General features: G+C 40.1%; 1 protein-coding gene across 1 annotated transcript in view; it reads left to right on the top strand.

Annotated features, from left to right (window-relative positions):
- MYO3B (myosin IIIB) overlaps nucleotides 1-19,971 on the top strand; it is a 634,284-nt gene that overhangs the window by 88,222 nt on the left and 526,091 nt on the right. The window contains 1 exon segment of the mRNA XM_030210853.1: nucleotides 8,740-8,816. Within this exon segment, the coding sequence (XP_030066713.1) occupies nucleotides 8,740-8,816 (77 nt within the window).

The raw sequence follows: 19,971 nt of genomic DNA, 5'->3' as shown, positions 1-19,971 counted from the left end.
AAATAAGAAGATAACTTTTTTATTGGACTAACTTAGTACATTTTTTATTAGCTTTCAAAGGCAATACCTTCTTCAGATCAGAAAAGAACAAATGACGACAAATATCAGAACATATAAGTGAAACATAAAAGCATTCCAATGACAGTCCCACGAGAAGGTAGGGGTGGGTAAGAAACAGGGAGAGATGAATGGGTGATCAGAGGGTGACAAAGCAGTATATTTTTATGGTTTATAATGTGATAGGAAACCCAGATGTTTGTTAAATCCTGGCTGGTAGGTGTCAAAATATTTCAGCGTTTTACTTCAAAGGTCTTACATTCCAGGTTTATTTTTACATTTCCTTTTAGTGTTCTTGCTATAAAGTCATAGAGGCAGTGCTCTGGTCTTGCTAAAAACAACCAGATTATAATTTCTCTTAAACAGCCAGGTGAGGAGCCCTAGAACAGAGGGAGGAGAGAGGCAAAGATAACTAGCAGCTCCAGAGAGCAACAGCTAGTAAATATTGCTGCCTGGTATCTGTGGCAGTATATGAATGGGATTTATCATGCACCCAGTTCGTTATACATTTGCAGGTGTTTGTTTATACTTCCACTTGGATCTCTAATCACATATATTAAGGTTAGATTACCGCAATAAATTACCCCATAGTGAGGATCAGTGAGAGCTGGAGGTGTGATCACAGTTTATGCCAGCTAATGAGTAGCAGAACTAAGATTACTGTATTTAAACATATGGGGCCTCTAATGCGTTTTGTGGGTTTGGATTAGTTGCAGGCCTGTTTAACAGCATCAATGGATCCCAAACACACAAAAAGTAATTAAGTGTGAAAGCAAGCTTCCAGAATCCAGTTCCATCATTAAACTTGGGCAGCAATTCCAATGAGCGGAAGGAATGTGTGAGAATCTACCAGTACACACAGTAATGGAACCAACAGCATATACAAAGCAGGAAAAAAAATCTATTTAAAGAATTAGATCACCAAACAAGGAGAAACAAATGGTAAATGCACAGCTACAAAGGAAAAATATAAAGCGTTACTCTAGGAACCATACATGGATTAAACCCAGACACATTGATGATGAAGGAGAGGAGAACTGAAATCCAAAAATGAGAGATATCATAGTTGCAGTCCAGGACAGTGGATTATAGACAAGATGATTCTCAGCAAGCACAGAAAAAAAATAGTACAAAAGACATCTGTTGGTTCTGGAAATGGTTGCTCATCTTGTAGCTGGATTCAAAGTGCTGATGGCAGAAAATTTCTATACGGAAAGGCACAGCAAGGAGGCACATCCTCAGCCATTGCAAACTTTGTAAACATTACATCATGACCTAAAGAGAATTGTATCAAATGAATACGTCATGATCACATGGGACATCCCCATCTCAACCAATGAACAACTGGATGCAAGGAAGTCGGACATACTGGTAAAAGAAGAAAAACAAAACCCACCAGAATGGCATTAATCATAGAGGTGTCAGTCCCAAGTGATTAGTCTGTAAATGGTGTGGAGCGAGAGAAGATCCTCAAGTACCAAGGAATGCAGTGCAGAAAGATACAGAAATATTTCCCATTGTTTGGTGCCACTGGCTTGATTAAAAAGAATTTCCAAGCACAACTGCACAGTTTGCCTATACATGTTGCATCTTATGAACACCAGAGGGAACCTCTCTTTGACATGATTTAAGTTCTACAATGAGTGTTAGCAGTAATTTTGAGAGGTTAAGATTATACTCCACATACCCTGGCTGAGTGAGGAGTGAAGTTCATTACTATCATGGTATTGTATGCACAAAACTAACCCTTTTGGAGAAATTGCACCCCCCACCCCCACCCCGAGAGAAGAAACTGCTTAATGATATGACTATTTCAGCTCCATATTATAGAACGTTATATCCCAGGACCACAGGAGCCAACTTTTCAAAATGATTGGGGGTGCTGAAATTTTTTTTTTTTAACAGGTGGTGCATTCCCCCCTCCCCCTCATCCCCCTCCCTCTCCCTGTCCCCCATCCCTCGTCTCCCCTTTTACAAAGGCTCGCTAGCATTTTTAGTGTGTGTGCCTTTGCAAAAGACCCCCTAAAAGTATTTTAGAAGCCCTATTGTAAAAAATGTATAGCACAGAATCCAAAAGTTCTCAGCGGTTTACAAAATATACGTACATAAAATCAAAATACATTTCTTCACACCAACATAACATTACTGAGCTAACTAAAATAAAATAACAAAAAAACAACATAAAAATCTTTTAAAACTTCAGTTTCATTACTCAATCTGATCTCATCCAGCTTCTCAAATCAGATCTTCAGCCCCATAAAAAAAAAATAGGTCTTCAATTCTCTTTGAACTATTTGATCTCTTGTATTTTCTTAAGTCTCAATGGTAAACTGTTCCACAAAATAGGACCTGATACATAAAAAATAGCTGCTCTATATTCATTTAATCTTACAACTCGAAATGAAGGTATATCTAAATACTATTGTGCAGATCTCTGGGTTCTGGAAGGCTGATGCACATGTAATTTTGCTTTATTTCTGAAACCTTACCAGTTAATATCTTAAAAACTAAGAGCAAGATTTTAATTTAATACGATACTCAATGGGTAACCAATTGAAAGATTTCAAAACTGGTGAGATATGCTCATATTTATTTATTTATTTATTTGTTGCATTTGTATCCCACATTTTCCCACCTATTTGCAGGCTCAATGTGGCTTACATAGTACCGTCAAGACGTTTGCCCAGTCAGTTGATAGCAAATACAAGGTTGTATAGTGATCTGCGTATGCCTTGTAGCGCTATAGAAATGCTAAATAGTAGTAGTAGTAGTAGTGATCGAATGAGGTATATGTGGAGGGTCGGAAGGCATGAAGATTGTGTGTTGTCCAGTATGATCATTAGGCATGCTGTGTTTCTGGGTGAAGAGGTTTACGTAAGATCGTTGGGGTAGGCCTTTTTGAAGAGGTTGGTTTTTAGTGAGTTCCTGAAGTTCAGGTGGTCATGTATTGTTTTTACAGCTTTTGGGAGGCCATTCCATAGTTGTGCGCTTATGTAGGAGAAGCTGGATGCGTAGGTTGTTTTGTATTTCAGTCCTTTGCAATTTGGGTAGTGTAGGTTTAGGTAAGATCCTGACGACCTGACTCTGTTTCTTATTGGTAGATCTATGAGGTCTATCATGTATCCTGGGACTACGCCATATATAATTTTGTGGACTAAAGTACAGATTTTGAAGATGATCCGTTCTTTGATTGGGAGCCAATGCAGCTTTTCTTGAAGGGGTTTGGCACTTTCGAAGTGTGTTTTGCTGAATATCAACCTGGTTGCTGTATTTTGGGCGGTCTGGAGTTTTTTTGTTAGTTCTTCTTTGCATCCCGCGTAGATTCCGTTGCAATAATCTGCATGACTTAGGACCATTGATTGAATTAGGTTTCAAAAGGTTTCCCCTGGGAAGAAAGGTTTTAATCGTTTGAGCTTCCACATTGAATAGAACATTTTCTTTATTACAGAGTTTACTTGGCTCTCGTGAGTAAGGTTACGGTCGAGTGTGACGCTGAGTATTTTCAAGCTGTCTGAGATAGGGAGGGTGTTGAAACTATTAGATAATAAAGGAGCGGGGCACTTAGGGAGCAGAAGGCCAGAGCGGAGAAACTGAATGAATTCTTTGCTTTAGTCTTTACCTGTACCATTCTGGTTTTCAATGATAATGATGTGGAAGAACTGAAAGAAATCTCGGTGAACCTGGAAGACATACTGAGCCAAATCAACAAATTAAAGAGTAGTAAATCACCTGGACAGGATGGCATGCATCCAAGGGTAATCTGTAACATGTCATTAAAGTTATCTATCATACCTGAAGATTTGAGGGTGGTCAATGTGATGCTGATTTTTAAAAAGGTTTCCAGGGGTGATCCGGGAAATTACAGACCGGTAAGCCAGTTGTCAGTGCTGGGTAAATAGTGAAAACTATTATAAAGAATAAAATTACGGAACACATAAATAAACATGGTTTAATGGGACAGAGTTGGCATGGGCTCAGACAAGGGAAGTTTTGCTTCAGCAATTTACTTCATTTCTTTGAAGGTGTGCATAAAGGTGAGCCAGTTGATGTAGTGTGTCTAGATTTTCAGAAGGCTTTTGACAGAGTTCCTAATGAGAAATTCCTGAGAAACTAGGATAGGAGGCAATATTCTGTTGTGGATTAGGAATTGGTTATTGGGCAGAAAACAGAGGGTAGGGTTAAATGGACATTTCTGTCAATTCAGGAGGGTAAATAGTGGAGTGCCACAGTGATCTGTACTGGGACCGGTGCTATTTAACATATTTATAAATGATTTGGAAATCAGAATGACGAGTGAGGTGATTAAATTTGCAGATGACACAAAACTATTCAAGGTTCTTAAAACACATGTGGACTGTGAAAAATTACAGGAAGACCTTAGGAAATTGGAAGACTGGGCATCCAAATGGCAGATGAAATTTTAATGTGGACAAATGCAAAGTGATGCACATTGGGAAGAATAATCTGAATCGTAGTTACTTAATGCTAGGGTCCACCTTGAGGGTCAGCACCCAAGAAAAAGGTCTAAGTGTCGTTGTAGAAAATACATTGAAATCTTCTGCTCAGTGTGTGATGGTGACCAAAAAAGCAAACAGGATGCTAGGAATTATTAGGAAAGGGGTGGTAAATAAGACTGAGAATACTATAATGCCTCTGTACCATTCTATGGTACAACTTCGCCTTGAGTACTGTGTTTAGTTCTGTTCGCCATATCTTAAAAACGATATCGCAGAATTAGAAAAGGTTCAAAGAAGAGCAACCAAAATGATAAAAGGGATGGAACTCCTCTTGTATATGGAAAGGCTAAAGAGGTTAGGGCTCTTCAGCTTGGGAAAGAGCCAAGTGAGGGGTGATATGATTGAGGTCTACAAAATCCTGAGTGGTGTAGAACGAGTAGAAGTAAATCGATATTTTACTCGTTTCAAAAGTAAAAAGACTAGGGGACACTCAATAAAGTTAAATGGAAACACTTTTAAAACAAATAGGAGGAAATATTTTTTCACTCAACATGTAGTTAAGCTCTTGAACTCTTCACCAGAGGATACAGTAACAGCAGTTAGCATATCTGGGTTTAAAAAAAAGGTTTGGACAAGTTCCTGGAGGAAAAGTCCATAGTCTGCTATTGAGACAGACATGGGAAGCCACTGTTTGCCCTGGGATTGGTAGCATGGAATGTTGCTACTATTTGGGTTTCTGCCAGGTACTTGTGACCTGGATTTGCTATTGCTGGAAACAGGATATTGTGCTAGATGGACCATTGGTCTGACCCAGTGTGGCTATTCTCATTTTCATATGTTCATTTTCTTGATTTTGTATGTCAGAATGACTACCAAAACAGTTATATTTTACCAGCTTTTGAAACAATGGGTAATATTCTTGTAGCTGAACCTCCTTTGGCAGATTTTTCCAGAAATGTAGACCTATAACTGGCTTCTAGTCTTCTGCAATTCGATGACCTTCCCTGGTGGGAAGCTCAGCAAGTATTCCAAAGAATGTAAGCTGTAGGGTGGGCTATAGAAAGATTACCTAGACCCCTCCTCACATTATTTTAAAAGACAGCATTATGATTTTATATTTAGAATGGACATCTATTTGAAGTTGATGTATTCTTTTCAAAATCAGGGCAACATGATTCCTACTACTCAGGGAATTCAAAAACCTCGGTCATGTTTTTGGATTGATTGCACCCAAAGATTCATCTCTTCCTCACCCCACCTCTGGTGCTCCCCTACCAAAACCAAAAGAAATACCTGAGCTATTGGGGATCCACAAGCTCCACCAGCCGAAGACCTCCTGCTTGGCAGAAAGAGCACTTACACCCTGTGCCGCCTGCGGCAGTGTCTCAGATTTGCTGACACTGCCAGCCTCCATGCATGTTCGAGGGGTGGGGCAGTAGCTGCTCCGGAGCACTGTAGCTGACTGCACAGAATGTAAGTGCTCTTTCTGCTGGGAGGAGGTCTTCGATTGGCGGGGCTTGTGGATCCCCACCAGCTATGCCAACGGAGCACTGATTTTGGGTGGGGTGGAGTGAGGTAGGCCCGTCCGTGGCTACGCTGCTGGTTATGTTGCTTGAATCACCAATGCTAAGTTCCTTGGCAACAGATATGGACATAATTGCCATTAACAATCAAAGTTATCCAAAGGTTGTGTTAACCAATTTTGAAAATTGAGTATCAAACATATGTCCCAAATCTAATCTCAGTCCCAAATATGGACAAAAAATGTACTAGGCATGAGGAGGGCAAGTGATCAGCTTGGATCTGTGACATTGTACTGAGGGTGTGCTTGGGCAAACTGGATGATGTAATGGTCACTCCTACTGCTATAGCCTAAAACAGTAGGAAGAACAGGATTGTAGACTCAGAGTATTATTAATATACCACCCTTCACTCTCTCAAAAGCACAGTCAAAGAGAGAAAGGTGATAAGGATAACATAAAGGGTGGAGACAGGAAGCACAGTCTAGTGTTACTGTAGTCCATGAGATAGCCACATCAGTACCAGAATGCTACAATTGTTTATTTATTTCAAAAATGTATAGACTGCTCTATCTCATGATTCTAGGCAGTTTCCAAAAGAACATACAAATTCATTCTAGGAAACAGAGTCAGTGCCAGAAGGTTGGTGGTAGTCAGGTACTGTCCAGTAAGGTCACATAGGTCTATAACATTGGTCATTTAGATTTGTAGATCTATTATAGAACTTGGTTATAAGGTATAGTGTTGAGGAGAAGCTCCAGATGTTGGACTTGGATTGCATCTTGTGTAGTTATTTATTCAGGACAGTATAGAGTACTACGACTACTAATCATTTCTGTAGTGCTATTAGACATTCACAGCGCTGTACACACATTATATACAGGTACTTTCTCTGTCCATAGGGGGCTCACAATCTTAAGTTTTTTGTACCTGGGACAATAGAGGGTTAAATAACTTGCTCAAGGTCACAAGGAGCTGCAGTGGGAATTGAACGCAGGTTGCCAGGATCAAAGCCCGCTGCACTATCCATTAGGCTACTCCTCCACACCTCCATGGAGCTTATGAGGAGCCACACAAAAGCTGACTGCCAATTCCCTTAAGGGTGTGTGTGTGGGGTAGGGGTGGGGGGTCAAACTTCTAAAGCTAGGATGTATCTCTGCAATGGAATGGAAACTAGTCAGACTAGGTGGGCCAGCTGTTCTCTCCTCAGCGACTATGTTACTGTGTAATGGAGTGAACAAGTTTCATAGTAACATAAATACACAGAAATCAGTATATTGGTAGTCATTCCAAGCACATTGCGATCCGAAGTACCATACTGGATTCAAGATACAACCCTTATATTCTAGTTCAACAAACTAAGGGACCCTTTTACTATGCAGCTTAAAATGGCATCCTGTTTTAATTTTAGAATCTGTATGAGCAAATCATGCACTAAAAACTATTTTATTTTTTATTGCAGAGGGGGTGTGTCTGGGTGGCGGAGAGTGGCTGTTTCTGCAGTAATTAGCGAATGTACATTACCCGTGATCTGATTAGTGCAGGATTAACACATGAGCCCTTACCACCTACAAAATAGGTGGCAGTAAGTGGACAAATCTCTTCATAAAGGTGGTTAATAAATCCCAATCAATCAATCAATAAATAAATATTTTAATGGCCACACGCTAATGGTCATTAATTCAAAAAATAGAAAATCGGCCAGTTTCTCATAGCTGTACAAGGAAAAACCTGCATAAGAGTGCCTAAAGCCACCTTTTACTGCAGCGTGGTAAAAGGATCCCTAAGCTTTCATTCTCTCTTGACTCATTAAGATTCCCCTGCATTACTGAATGTGCATGTAGTCTAACAGTAATACCTTTTAATAAACTAAAGGGATGACTGAATATATACGTTTCTTTAAACCAGCAAAGTCATTTTCTTCAGGTTTGCCCCATTTTGACAAAAGCTGTGGTGCTGAAATACTTTAACAAATGAAACATTTATTTTAATCATTCCCCAGACACTGGTGGAAGGTTAGATGATTTGCTTTTTGCCAATCACAAAATTATAATTAGAAAATATTGCAGATCACTGGTGCATAGTGCTTTGAGGTTAATTCTCAAGCATTTATGCAAAGGATTGCATCATCATATAAGCCAGAAGACATCAGAAATATGATTAGTTAAAAGAAAGACCAAAAAGTAGTGAGGTAAAGATGACACCTTTATAAGAGTAATGAATGTTTAAAGAGCCAAACTTTGGGAATTACAAAAGTTCTTTTCGCAGAAAATGTGGCCTCTTCCTTCTGATGTGACTACTTGTATCTTTAAATATTTGTACACGTAGGGCGTCTTTTGCAAAGCCACGCTACCGATTCTCGGTGCGGCAAATGAATGGAAGTCCATTCAATTCCTATGGGCTTCCTCTCATTTGCCATGTGGGAATCACTAGCACAGCTGTGTAAAAGAGGCCCATAGTTTGAACTATATCTGTAATTTGCCAAAAACATATTTGACTATAAAACGTTTTTAAAAAATCATAGGAAAAGGATGGCAGATAAGTGTCATTAGTTAAATGTAGTCTACTGACCTTCACTCTGGGTGCAATGTCACAAATCCCCAGTTGATCACTGATTTTCCCCTTCACTTCTTCTCAGCTAAAGATTCTCTGAGCCTATCTCATGTTTCCTTAAATTGTGTTACCATGTCTTGTCTCTGTCATAGGAGTTTCAGCACAACTGACCAGTGCCCGGCTCCGGCGGAACACATCTGTTGGCACACCATTTTGGATGGCACCTGAGGTAGGCAGAGTTTGCTCATTATGTTTCTGCTGCTTTGATTTCTGGCTTTAGAACTTAAGAATATAAGCACTGCCATACTGAGACAGACCGAAGATTTATCAAGCCCAGTATCCAGTTTCCAACAGTGGCCAATCCAGGTTACAAGTACCTGGCAAGGTCCCACAACAGTAAAACAGATTTTATGTTGCTTATACTAGAAATAAGCAGTGGATATTCCCAAGCTTATTTTAATAATGGCTTATGGACTTTTCTTTTAGGAAAGTAGCCAAACTTTTTTAAAACTCTGCTAAGCTAACTGCTTTTACCACATTCTCTGGCAACAAATTCCAGAGTTTAATTACACGTTCTGTGGTTTGTTTTAAATTTACTACTTAGTAGCTTCATTGCATGTCCCCTAGTCCTAATATTTTTGGAAAGAGTAAACAAGTGATTCATGTCTACCCATTCCACTCCACTCAGTATTTTATAGACCTCTATCATATCTCTCCACAGCTGTCTGCTTTAGCCTTTCCTCATAGGGAAATCATCTCATTCCCTTTATCATTTTCGTCACCCTTCTCTGTACCTTTTCCAATTCCACTATATCTTTTTTGAGATGTGGTGACCAGAATTGCACACAGTACTGAAGACGTGCACTAAAAGTAAAGCTAAACTTTATAATGAACGACAATAATTAAGCAGTATACAGTAGAGGACATATGATTGAGAAAGTTTTCCAGAGGACTAAGCAGATGGTTAAAAAAAGAATCACACAAGTATAAATTAACATCAGAATTCTCCAAGTCTTAAACACTTACAATAATCTGGGAATTGGTTGAAATTTGATAAAAATGGAATGGGTTACATTAACATCTGACAGCCAAGAACTCTATTTAGAGTGATAAATACACTTTCTTCTGCTTTACATTCTTCATACTGGACTCTGAAGACAAGTTGTGGGAGGCAGCATACTTTACTGTTTCATGAACAGGACTAGGGCAGCCACATGATTGGATGTGGCCACTGTACATATAAATAGAGGCAACTTTAGAAAGGGAAAGTACACTTTTGGCTGGGGTTATTTTGTAACTTTTGGGCCATAAAGCAACTTGTGGTATGTGTACCCAGTGGTCATTGCAAGTCAGTTATGGTTTTTACATAGTAATGAGGTGTTTTAATTGCATTTGCATGTTTTGTATCTTATTATTATGATACCTACAGTGACCTAAATATTGGAAGGGAAGAAGTAAGGTTGTAGAAGATCTTCCAACACAAGATGCTCACACAAGAACGTTTGTCCAACTCTACTTCTTCCCTTCCTGTTGTGGCATCGTAGTGGCTTGTTTGTTCTTCCATCTCAGTGATTTTCTTTCTTCGGTGACCTAAATATTGCTATTTTAGGGTATGACAAACTGTGTTAGAGCCCTTTAAGTTGTGTTAAGGGGCAATTAAAGTAACTTAAGGCCCAAACACATTCTGATAACGTCTCCCCCCCCCCCCTTAATGGGTGATAGTGGGTTAATGCTCTTTAGTAAATAGAACCTACAGTAGATGCCATTTTGTTGCCATACTATTCAGAGTTGTTATATAGAATGTTTTGTGTATATACAAACAATATCATATAAAATTGAAAAGTGCATGTGAAAACGCATTATGTGATAACTTAGTGGACAATAATGAAAGTTTCTGCAGAGTTGCAGTCTTGCAGGTGTATTGCAGTCTTGTGGAATTTGCCTTTGAAAATCCTTCCAACATGTACTGAAGAAGACACATAGCACATGCTGGAACGTACGTGCAGAGATTTCAAATTGAATCCTTCTTGCCCCTGACCTAATTCCTTCCCTTTCTTTGAGTGGGAAGGAAGTATGCACACTGTTCATAAAAAATTCTGTCTGATTATTTCCCCCTTCGTTCACCAGTGTGGGAGATAATTCAACTATACTTATACACAGATAGACATGCATTTATCCTTGTAAAAATGGCTGATTATTGACCCTCAGAGATTATCTTTAATTCTCATTTTGTCAACATGAATTTCATGTTGTAATTGTTATGATTTTGCTATTTAACTTTGTGCCTTTTTTGGGTGCTGAGTTTTGAGCATGCATGAAATCTACACATATAAATAAATGACATATTAAGCTTTGAGAACTGTAGTTTCCTTTTTGATATATTATTTATTTATTGTTTCAAACTTGGCAACTTGGCGTGAAGTTTTTATTACCCATGATTAAGGATGTGCAGGCATAAAAAAAATCTTTTTTCCGTTTTCTGTCATTTGTAGTTTTTTTTTTTTTTGCTTTGTTTTATTTCTGTAATTTGTTTTAGGGCAAAACTGGACAAGAACAACACTGAAGCAACAGAAAACAAGCCCAGAGATGGGGCAGAAATCTTCAAGCCTACCCTGGGCTGGTTCCTGTTGGGTCAGTCATAAAACAGGAACCAAGATTATCAAAAATACAAGACACAGTTAGGTGTGGGCTAGCTAGAACAGAATCTCAAGAGGCAGACTATTTCCTTCTGGAAAGCAGCTGTTTTCTATAACATAGGTTGAAAACCGACTTGTGCACTGGAAAAAATTGCTGAAACATAATGACACTGGAAAGAAACTTGTCATTTTGTTTTTTTTTCCACAGTCCTTTCAGGTTAGACTCAAATTTAGCTGAGTTCTATTAGCATTTTTTTATTTAGGGGACTGAGTCATTCTTTCAGAAAAAAAGTGCTTTGGCTGGTTCATTCTATCACACAATCCTTATCAGGGACTCCTGAGTTTTGATGTTTCCCCAGTCTGGTGCTGAAGTACTCCTTGCCAGTCAGGTGTTCAGGTTATCCACAATGAATATGCATGAAAGAGATTTGCATATAATGGAGGCAGTCTATGCAAATCTCTTTCATGCATATTCACTGTGGATATCCTGAAAACCTGACTGGCAAGGGGTACTCCAGGACTGGACTTGGGGAAACACTAGTCTAGAACAAGATAAGAAAGAGGATTACTCAAGATATCCTAGTTCTTGTCTTGTTCTAATCTAGTTTATGAGCCTGTTGTAGCAACAGGAAACAAGCCCAGAGACTGCCCGAGCTGTTTCCTGCTGGTCCAGAAAAGAAACAGGAACCAAGATTACCAGAAATACAAGACACAACTATTAACATTAGGGAAAATATGCTGATACTTAACAACACTAGATAGAAAGAGGTCTTTCATGGGTTATTCCTGTCATTTTAGATTAGAAACGACAAGGGAAATGTCATATATGTTTTGTTATTTCAAACAAATGTACATTCCTAGCCTAGTCTCTCTCCATGGTGTGGAGTCCCCCAGGGTTCACCACTGTCACCGATATTATTTAATGCTTTCTTCCCTTTTTTAGAGCAACTTAAGTTGAACACCGGAGAGTTGTTGCTATCTTATGCGGATGGCGTATTATTTTTGCTACCTGTACCTCCTGTGATTTCCAAATTGTCTGTCAAACAAATTAAAATTGAATTCAAACAAGACAAAAGCTCTATTGTTCAACAAATCTGATGCAAGTGTACCCTCTTCCATCAGGCTGGCAGATGATAGGATTTTACCAATAGAATCTGAGTCTCGGGTACTGGGAATGATCTTAGATTCTTCTTTGACCTATAGTCCACATGTTAATAATGTCTGGAGGAAGACATTGTTTGAATGAAGGCAATTGAGGCTGATCAGTTCTTTTTTCACAAAGGAGACGTTTGCTCTCCTAGTTCAGACAATGATACTTTCTCATCTTGACAATTGCAATGCATGGTATTAGGGGATATGCTCCAAATACTTACATAAATTACAACTTATTAAAAAAATGGCTGTGAGGTTAATTTTCAAAATAAATAGATATACTAGCACTTCAAGTTATATGATGAAGTTGCATTGGCTTTCGGTAAAGGAGCATGTTTCTTTTAAAATGTTATTCTTAATGTATCAGTTTCTTTATGGGTTCACAGCATGTCTTTTGATAAGTACAGTTTTAAAATCCTTATTTGGCTCCTCATTAAGATTGCTTAATCAATTGACTCTTCGACCAATATCATTCTGAAAGATGCGATTTCAAAAGGTATTTAATACAATTTTTTGGTTGTTGTTCCATTATGAAATTCCCTCCCATTGGGTATTAGAGTTGAGAGAATTATTTAAAACTTCGGAAGATGTTGAAAGACTTATTTTTTTCAAATGTTGTTATTAACTATTTAACTGTTTTCAATTACTTATGTTAGATGATATTCAAAATGCTTGTGAGGGTATTCTTAATTTTACATCGCATTGAACCCTTATTTTAGGGGATTAAACATTTGCAATGTAGAAAATACAGCACATCAAATCATTGGAAGCATTCTCTGGCCACCCATTTTATTTATCAGTCTGTTGCCAGCATCTTATAATTCAGAGCCAGCTACAGGTTAAAAACACCTGGCTCACTACTTTTCTAACATTAATTCCTAATCAGTTGAGCATTTTGGCTGTGCACTTGAGTAGCATTCAAATGTGAAATTTTAGCAATGAATTCTGATTCACAGCATGGACCTTAATATTTCAGAAAGTAAAGTGAGACAAGTGATACAGAATGGAAATCTTAAGACATAAAACATTCTTCCAGTGTCACTTATCTTACTTTACTTCCTGAAATACTGAGGTGCATACTGTGAATCAGAATTCACTGCTAAAATTTCACATTTGAATGCTAATGTTCTTTTTTCGTTATGAAACTATTTTGGGGGAAGTTATCAAAGTTATGGTAAAAGGCATGCTTTTATCACACCTTGATTTACCATGGGAGTTAGCAACTTGCAGTATCTTAGTACCACAGGTTGCTGACTCCTGTGGTAAATGAATAACCTTGCTTGCGAGCCATCTCACTCATGGGTGAGCGTAGTCTTGGAGAGAAGATATAGAAAAAATAGCTAAAACATACACACACACAAGAGTAATTTGAAAGGGTTTTGGTAGTAAGGGAAGTGAAACATCTCAAGAACTTCAGTGTAATGACACACAAGAATAAAACATTCAAAGGCTCTGGAATAAGTACAAGTTCACACAAGAGGTATCTATAAATAGAAACACTAGTGACTCCCCCAAAATAAGCATAGTCAGGGAAGAAAAGAAGAGCAAAATATTTTTAAAAAACACCCAAAACTACACAAAATCAATGGATAAAGTTTCAAACAGTTCCTTAATACAAGTCCTTGAGCCAGTGGCGTTCCTAGGGGGGCTGACACCCGGGGCGGATCGCCAATGCGCCCCGCCCCCCGAGTGCAGCGCCCCCCCAGAACAGCGCAATGCCCCCCCCGGCGAAAGAACCCCCGATCCCCTGGCGAAAGACCCCCCCCCGGGTGCACGCTGCTGGGGGGGTGCCGCACGCCTGCCGGCTCTTCGTTTTTATGCTCCCTCTGCCCCGGAACAGGAAGTAACCTGTTCCGGGGCAAAGGGAGCATGAAAACGAAGAGCCGACAGGTGCGCGGCACCCCCCCAGCGGCGTGCACCCGGGGCAGACCGCCCCCACTGCTCCCCTTGGCACGCCACTGCCTTGAGCAGTCTTCTTTAAATTCAGGGGTATATTGCCCTGTCAAGCATTTCATCATACCCCAGTAGGCTGAATGCTGCCGGGAGTTGGGAGTAGAGATACCTGTGGCACGTGCATGAAAGCAGTGCTACTATAAAATATCACCGCTAATCGAACAACCTCCAGCTCCACATAACAGACAACTCCGCACTATTAGGGTGGCACCAAGGTGGTCAAGGAAATATTCAGTGGCATTATCGGGTTAGTACTGCTGCATATCCATCTCACCGGCATTAATCCACTTCTACCCAAAGCATCTTTGAATATTAAACCCCTCCATTTTAAATCGTACTGCTAGTTAGTGATCACACAATGATGATAGACACAATGATGTCTACAACTACCTCACTCGATCACTATATAACCTTGTATTTGTATTGTATTTGTTATTAACCGACTTGGCGAACGCCTTTGACGGTACTATGTAAGTAAGCCACATTGAGCCTGCAAATAGGTGGGAAAATGTGGGGTACAAATGTAACAAATAAATAAATAAACAACAATGTTTACACATGTAGATCACATACAGGTATAAATAGAGGTTTTTCAGAAATTAGTGTTTACACATAGAGATCTACACCATGTAGAAATTTCAAGGGGGCATGGTTTGTATGGGCTTGGGTGTGGCAAAAATCTACAATGTTTCCCCCATTTCACAATGGAAATACAAAACACATGTACGTAGAAAAATAAAACATCCCCATTGGGTTTCACATCATCTCAGAGCCACGAATGCCCAGATTTTTTAAACAAGTACTCATTTTGGCTAGGGTTTTACATAAGGGATTAAGAGAGTCGTTTTTAATCCCCCATTGTTTGTTTCTGTCTTTAAAATGAAACCAAATTAAAATTGAAAGCTCACTACTTAATTGGCGGCACTTACACATGTAAGTTTGTAATATTGGGCAGTTACAGTACATTGGAAACATCTATGAAAGCTGTAGGTGTTAATCTGGATTGTGCTTTGTCATTCGATAATCATGTATCGAAATTATAAAAAAAGGTTTTCTTCTGTATGAGACACCTTTGATGATGAAAGGTTTATTTGCGTTTTGATCAGTTTAAGATAGTTGTACAAGCTCTTGTTGTTAACCAGGATTATTGTAATCTGTTATATGCAGGATGTTTGGATGTTTTAGTAAGAACATTTACAGACCTTGCAGAACACAACAGCGAGACTGCTGTATTCAGCAAAAAGGTTTGAGAGGGTGATGCCCTTTTCATAAGGCAGATTGGTTCCCATTCAGTCTTGTGTGATGTTTAAAGTATGCACTATGGTTTTTAAAATTTTATATGGTGAATTACCCCCATTTATATCTTCATTGATATTTTTACCATCTTTTAGCAATATTCAAAGTTTAAGGAATTGAATGTTACTTCATTTTCCATGAGGAAAAAGGGTTAAATATAAAATAGTTTTTAAGACTGCTTTCCCTTATCAAGTGGTGAGGATTTGGAATGATGATCTTAGAAATAGCATTTATTTATTTTATGTATTCTTGTATCCCACTATTGTCCAAAAACAAGTTTCGGTTCAAAGTGGCTTACAGTTTACATTTTGGAGGAGTTACAGTAGTGTTGTGCAATGTTGAGAGGGTATCTATAGTTCATGTGGTTATTCATAGAGTTTTTGAAGAGAGAGGTTTGAAGTGGAAAAGGTAGTGGTATCTTTTCTGTTCAATTGTAGAGTTTTGATGATATTTATTCATATTGTTTTTGAAGAGGTAGATTTGAAAGGAAGGTGACAATATCGTTGTGATTAGCTGTAAAATGTTTTGAAGAGGTAGGTTTTCATTTCTTTTCTGAATTGGAGGCGATTTGTGATGCTTCTTATAGTTTATGGTATTGAGTTCCACCATTTGGAACCCAGGTAGCTAAATCCTGCTGTGTTGATAGTTTTGTAGATGGTGTTTTTGCAGTTGGGTAGATATAGGAGTTGGTAGTTTCTGTTTTCTGGGCTGGCATTTCTTGAGGATTGTTCAGTCATGTTAAGCATATATTCGGGTGCCATTCTGAATAGTATCTTGAAAATTAGGGTGCTCGCTTTGAAAAATATTCTTGCCTTGATTGGTAGCCAATGTAGTGTTTCAAGCAGTGGGGTTGTTTTTTTATGTTTCAATTTCTTGAAAATCAGTCTTGCTGCTGTGTTTTGGACTGTTTGCAGCAATTTTAGTGTGTTTTCTTTGCACCCTACATATTCTGCACTTCAGTAGTCTAGTTGCAATAGTATCGTTGATTGGACCAGTATTCAAAAAGATTGTGTAGGGAAATGGTCTCTTATTCGTCTCAGTTTCCATAGTGATTATTTACAGTTTAGGAAAAATGTTAAAACTTGATTAGTTCAAAAATTTGTAATTATAAGTATTTTAATAGGTGTGTTTTATGTTTTTATATCTGTAACTCTCTAGGTATGCCTAGTTTTCTTGTTAATTGTGAATCTCATTGAACTTGTTATGGTATATACAGGATATACAGTGGGGGAAATAAGTATTTGATCCCTTGCTGATTTTGTAAGTTTGCCCACTGACAAAGACATGAGCAGCCCATAATTGAAGGGTAGGTTATTGGTAACAGTGAGAGATAGCACATCACAAATTAAATCCGGAAAATCACATTGTGGAAAGTATATGAATTTATTTGCATTCTGCAGAGGGAAATAAGTATTTGATCCCCCACCAACCAGTAAGAGATCTGGCCCCTACAGACCAGGTAGATGCTCCAAATCAACTCGTTACCTGCATGACAGACAGCTGTCGGCAATGGTCACCTGTATGAAAGACACCTGTCCACAGACTCAGTGAATCAGTCAGACTCTAACCTCTACAAAATGGCCAAGAGCAAGGAGCTGTCTAAGGATGTCAGGGACAAGATCATACACCTGCACAAGGCTGGAATGGGCTACAAAACCATCAGTAAGACGCTGGGCGAGAAGGAGACAACTGTTGGTGCCATAGTAAGAAAATGGAAGAAGTACAAAATGACTGTCAATCGACAAAGATCTGGGGCTCCACGCAAAATCTCACCTCGTGGGGTATCCTTGATCATGAGGAAGGTTAGAAATCAGCCTACAACTACAAGGGGGGAACTTGTCAATGATCTCAAGGCAGCTGGGACCACTGTCACCACGAAAACCATTGGTAACACATTACGACATAACGGATTGCAATCCTGCAGTGCCCGCAAGGTCCCCCTGCTCCGGAAGGCACATGTGACGGCCCGTCTGAAGTTTGCCAGTGAACACCTGGATGATGCCGAGAGTGATTGGGAGAAGGTGCTGTGGTCAGATGAGACAAAAATTGAGCTCTTTGGCATGAACTCAACTCGCCGTGTTTGGAGGAAGAGAAATGCTGCCTATGACCCAAAGAACACCGTCCCCACTGTCAAGCATGGAGGTGGAAATGTTATGTTTTGGGGGTGTTTCTCTGCTAAGGGCACAGGACTACTTCACCGCATCAATGGGAGAATGGATGGGGCCATGTACCGTACAATTCTGAGTGACAACCTCCTTCCCTCCGCCAGGGCCTTAAAAATGGGTCGTGGCTGGGTCTTCCAGCATGACAATGACCCAAAACATACAGCCAAGGCAACAAAGGAGTGGCTCAGGAAGAAGCACATTAGGGTCATGGAGTGGCCTAGCCAGTCACCAGACCTTAATCCCATTGAAAACTTATGGAGGGAGCTGAAGCTGCGAGTTGCCAAGCGACAGCCCAGAACTCTTAATGATTTAGAGATGATCTGCAAAGAGGAGTGGACCAAAATTCCTCCTGACATGTGTGCAAACCTCATCATCAACTACAGAAGACGTCTGACCGCTGTGCTTGCCAACAAGGGTTTTGCCACCAAGTATTAGGTCTTGTTTGCCAGAGGGATTAAATACTTATTTCCCTCTGCAGAATGCAAATAAATTCATATACTTTCCACAATGTGATTTTCCGGATTTAATTTGTGATGTGCTATCTCTCACTGTTACCAATAACCTACCCTTCAATTATGGGCTGCTCATGTCTTTGTCAGTGGGCAAACTTACAAAATCAGCAAGGGATCAAATACTTATTTCCCCCACTGTAAGTATCATTTGGTATTGGTATTGGTACCAGGGGCGTATCTGGAATCCGGCGGTAGGGGGGGCCAGAGCCAGAGAGGGGGGCACATTTTTGTCTCCCTCCCCCCCCCCCCGCCGCCGCCGCCACCTCTTCTCTCCACCCCCTCCCCGCCGTCAACCCTCCCCCGTTGCTTACTTTTGCTGGCGGGGGGCCCCAACCCCCGCCAGCCGAGGTCCGACCCGCAATCTCCATATTTCGTCTTCCTCCGTGGCCATGTGCTTCAAGGAAGTAACGCTGCAGTGCTGATTGGTTGAATCCAGTTCGGCGTCTGACGTCGCAGCGACGTCAGACGCCGAACTGGATTCAACCAATCAGCACTGCAGTGTTACTTCCTTGAAGCACATGGCCACGGAGGAAGACGAAATATGGAGATTGCGGGTCGGACCTCGGCTGGCGGGGGTTGGGGCCCCCCGCCAGCAAAAGTAAGCAACGGGGGAGGGTTGATGGCGGGGACGGGGGCCAGGGCAAAATCTGCGGGGGCCCAGGCCCCTGTGGCCCCACGCAGATACGCCCCTGATTGGTACATGTGTAAATGTCACTACTTCTATGTGGAAGTTATAAAATTGCCACCTCCAATCTGTTCACATGGTATCTGTGTTCTTCATTCAGGTGAACTACGCATGTGATTGTGACAGGTAATTTTTTCCAGGTGTATATTTCTACAATGACTGCTTTCACTGTATGTGACTGAGAATTTATGTGCACTTAGCTTAGTGGGGTTTAAAAAGGGTCTGGACGGCTTCCTAAAGGAAAAGTCCATAGACCATTATTAAATTGACTTGGGAAAATCCACTGCTTATTTCTGGGATAAGCATCATAAAATGTATTGAGCTTTTCAGGGATCTTGCCAGGTATTTGTGACCTGAATTGGCCACTGTTGGAAACAGGATACTAGGCTTGATGGACCTTTGGTCTTTCCCAGTGTGGCAATACGTATGTACTTATGATCTTTGTGTTCTGTGTAAAATGGCCCTTCATGTTGTATACCAGTTTCAATAAATTAGGAAAGATCAGAAAATGGATATATATTGCTTTGTAATCATAAGAACATAAGAATAGCCATATTGAGCTAGACCAATGGTCCATCTAGCCCAGTATCCTGCTTCCAGTAGTGGCCAATCCAGGTCACAAGTACCTGGCAGAAACCCAATTAGCACCATTCCATGCTATCAGTCCCAGGGCAAGCACTGGCTTCCCCCATGTCCATCTCCACATGTGTATGTTAACTGTGCATGTGAAGACCATGCAGACTTTTATGCAAATAGGATCCCTCTATCCAGAGAAGAGTATCAAGGTTTAAGTGGAGGACTGGCCTAGTGGTTAGGGTGGTGGACTTTGGTCCTGGGGAACTGTGGAACTGAGTTCAATTCCCACTTCAGGCACAGGCAGCTCCTTGTGACTCTGGGCAAGTCACTTAACCCTCCATTGCCCCATGTAAGCCGCATTGAGCCTGCCATGAGTGGGAAAGCACGGGGTACAAATGTAACAAAAACA

This window comes from Microcaecilia unicolor, chromosome 7, assembly GCF_901765095.1.
Source record: "Microcaecilia unicolor chromosome 7, aMicUni1.1, whole genome shotgun sequence".
Taxonomy (NCBI): Eukaryota; Metazoa; Chordata; class Amphibia; order Gymnophiona; family Siphonopidae; genus Microcaecilia; species Microcaecilia unicolor.
The sequence above is the reverse complement of the archived record's forward strand: the minus strand, read 5'-3'. Positions and strand labels throughout refer to the sequence as shown.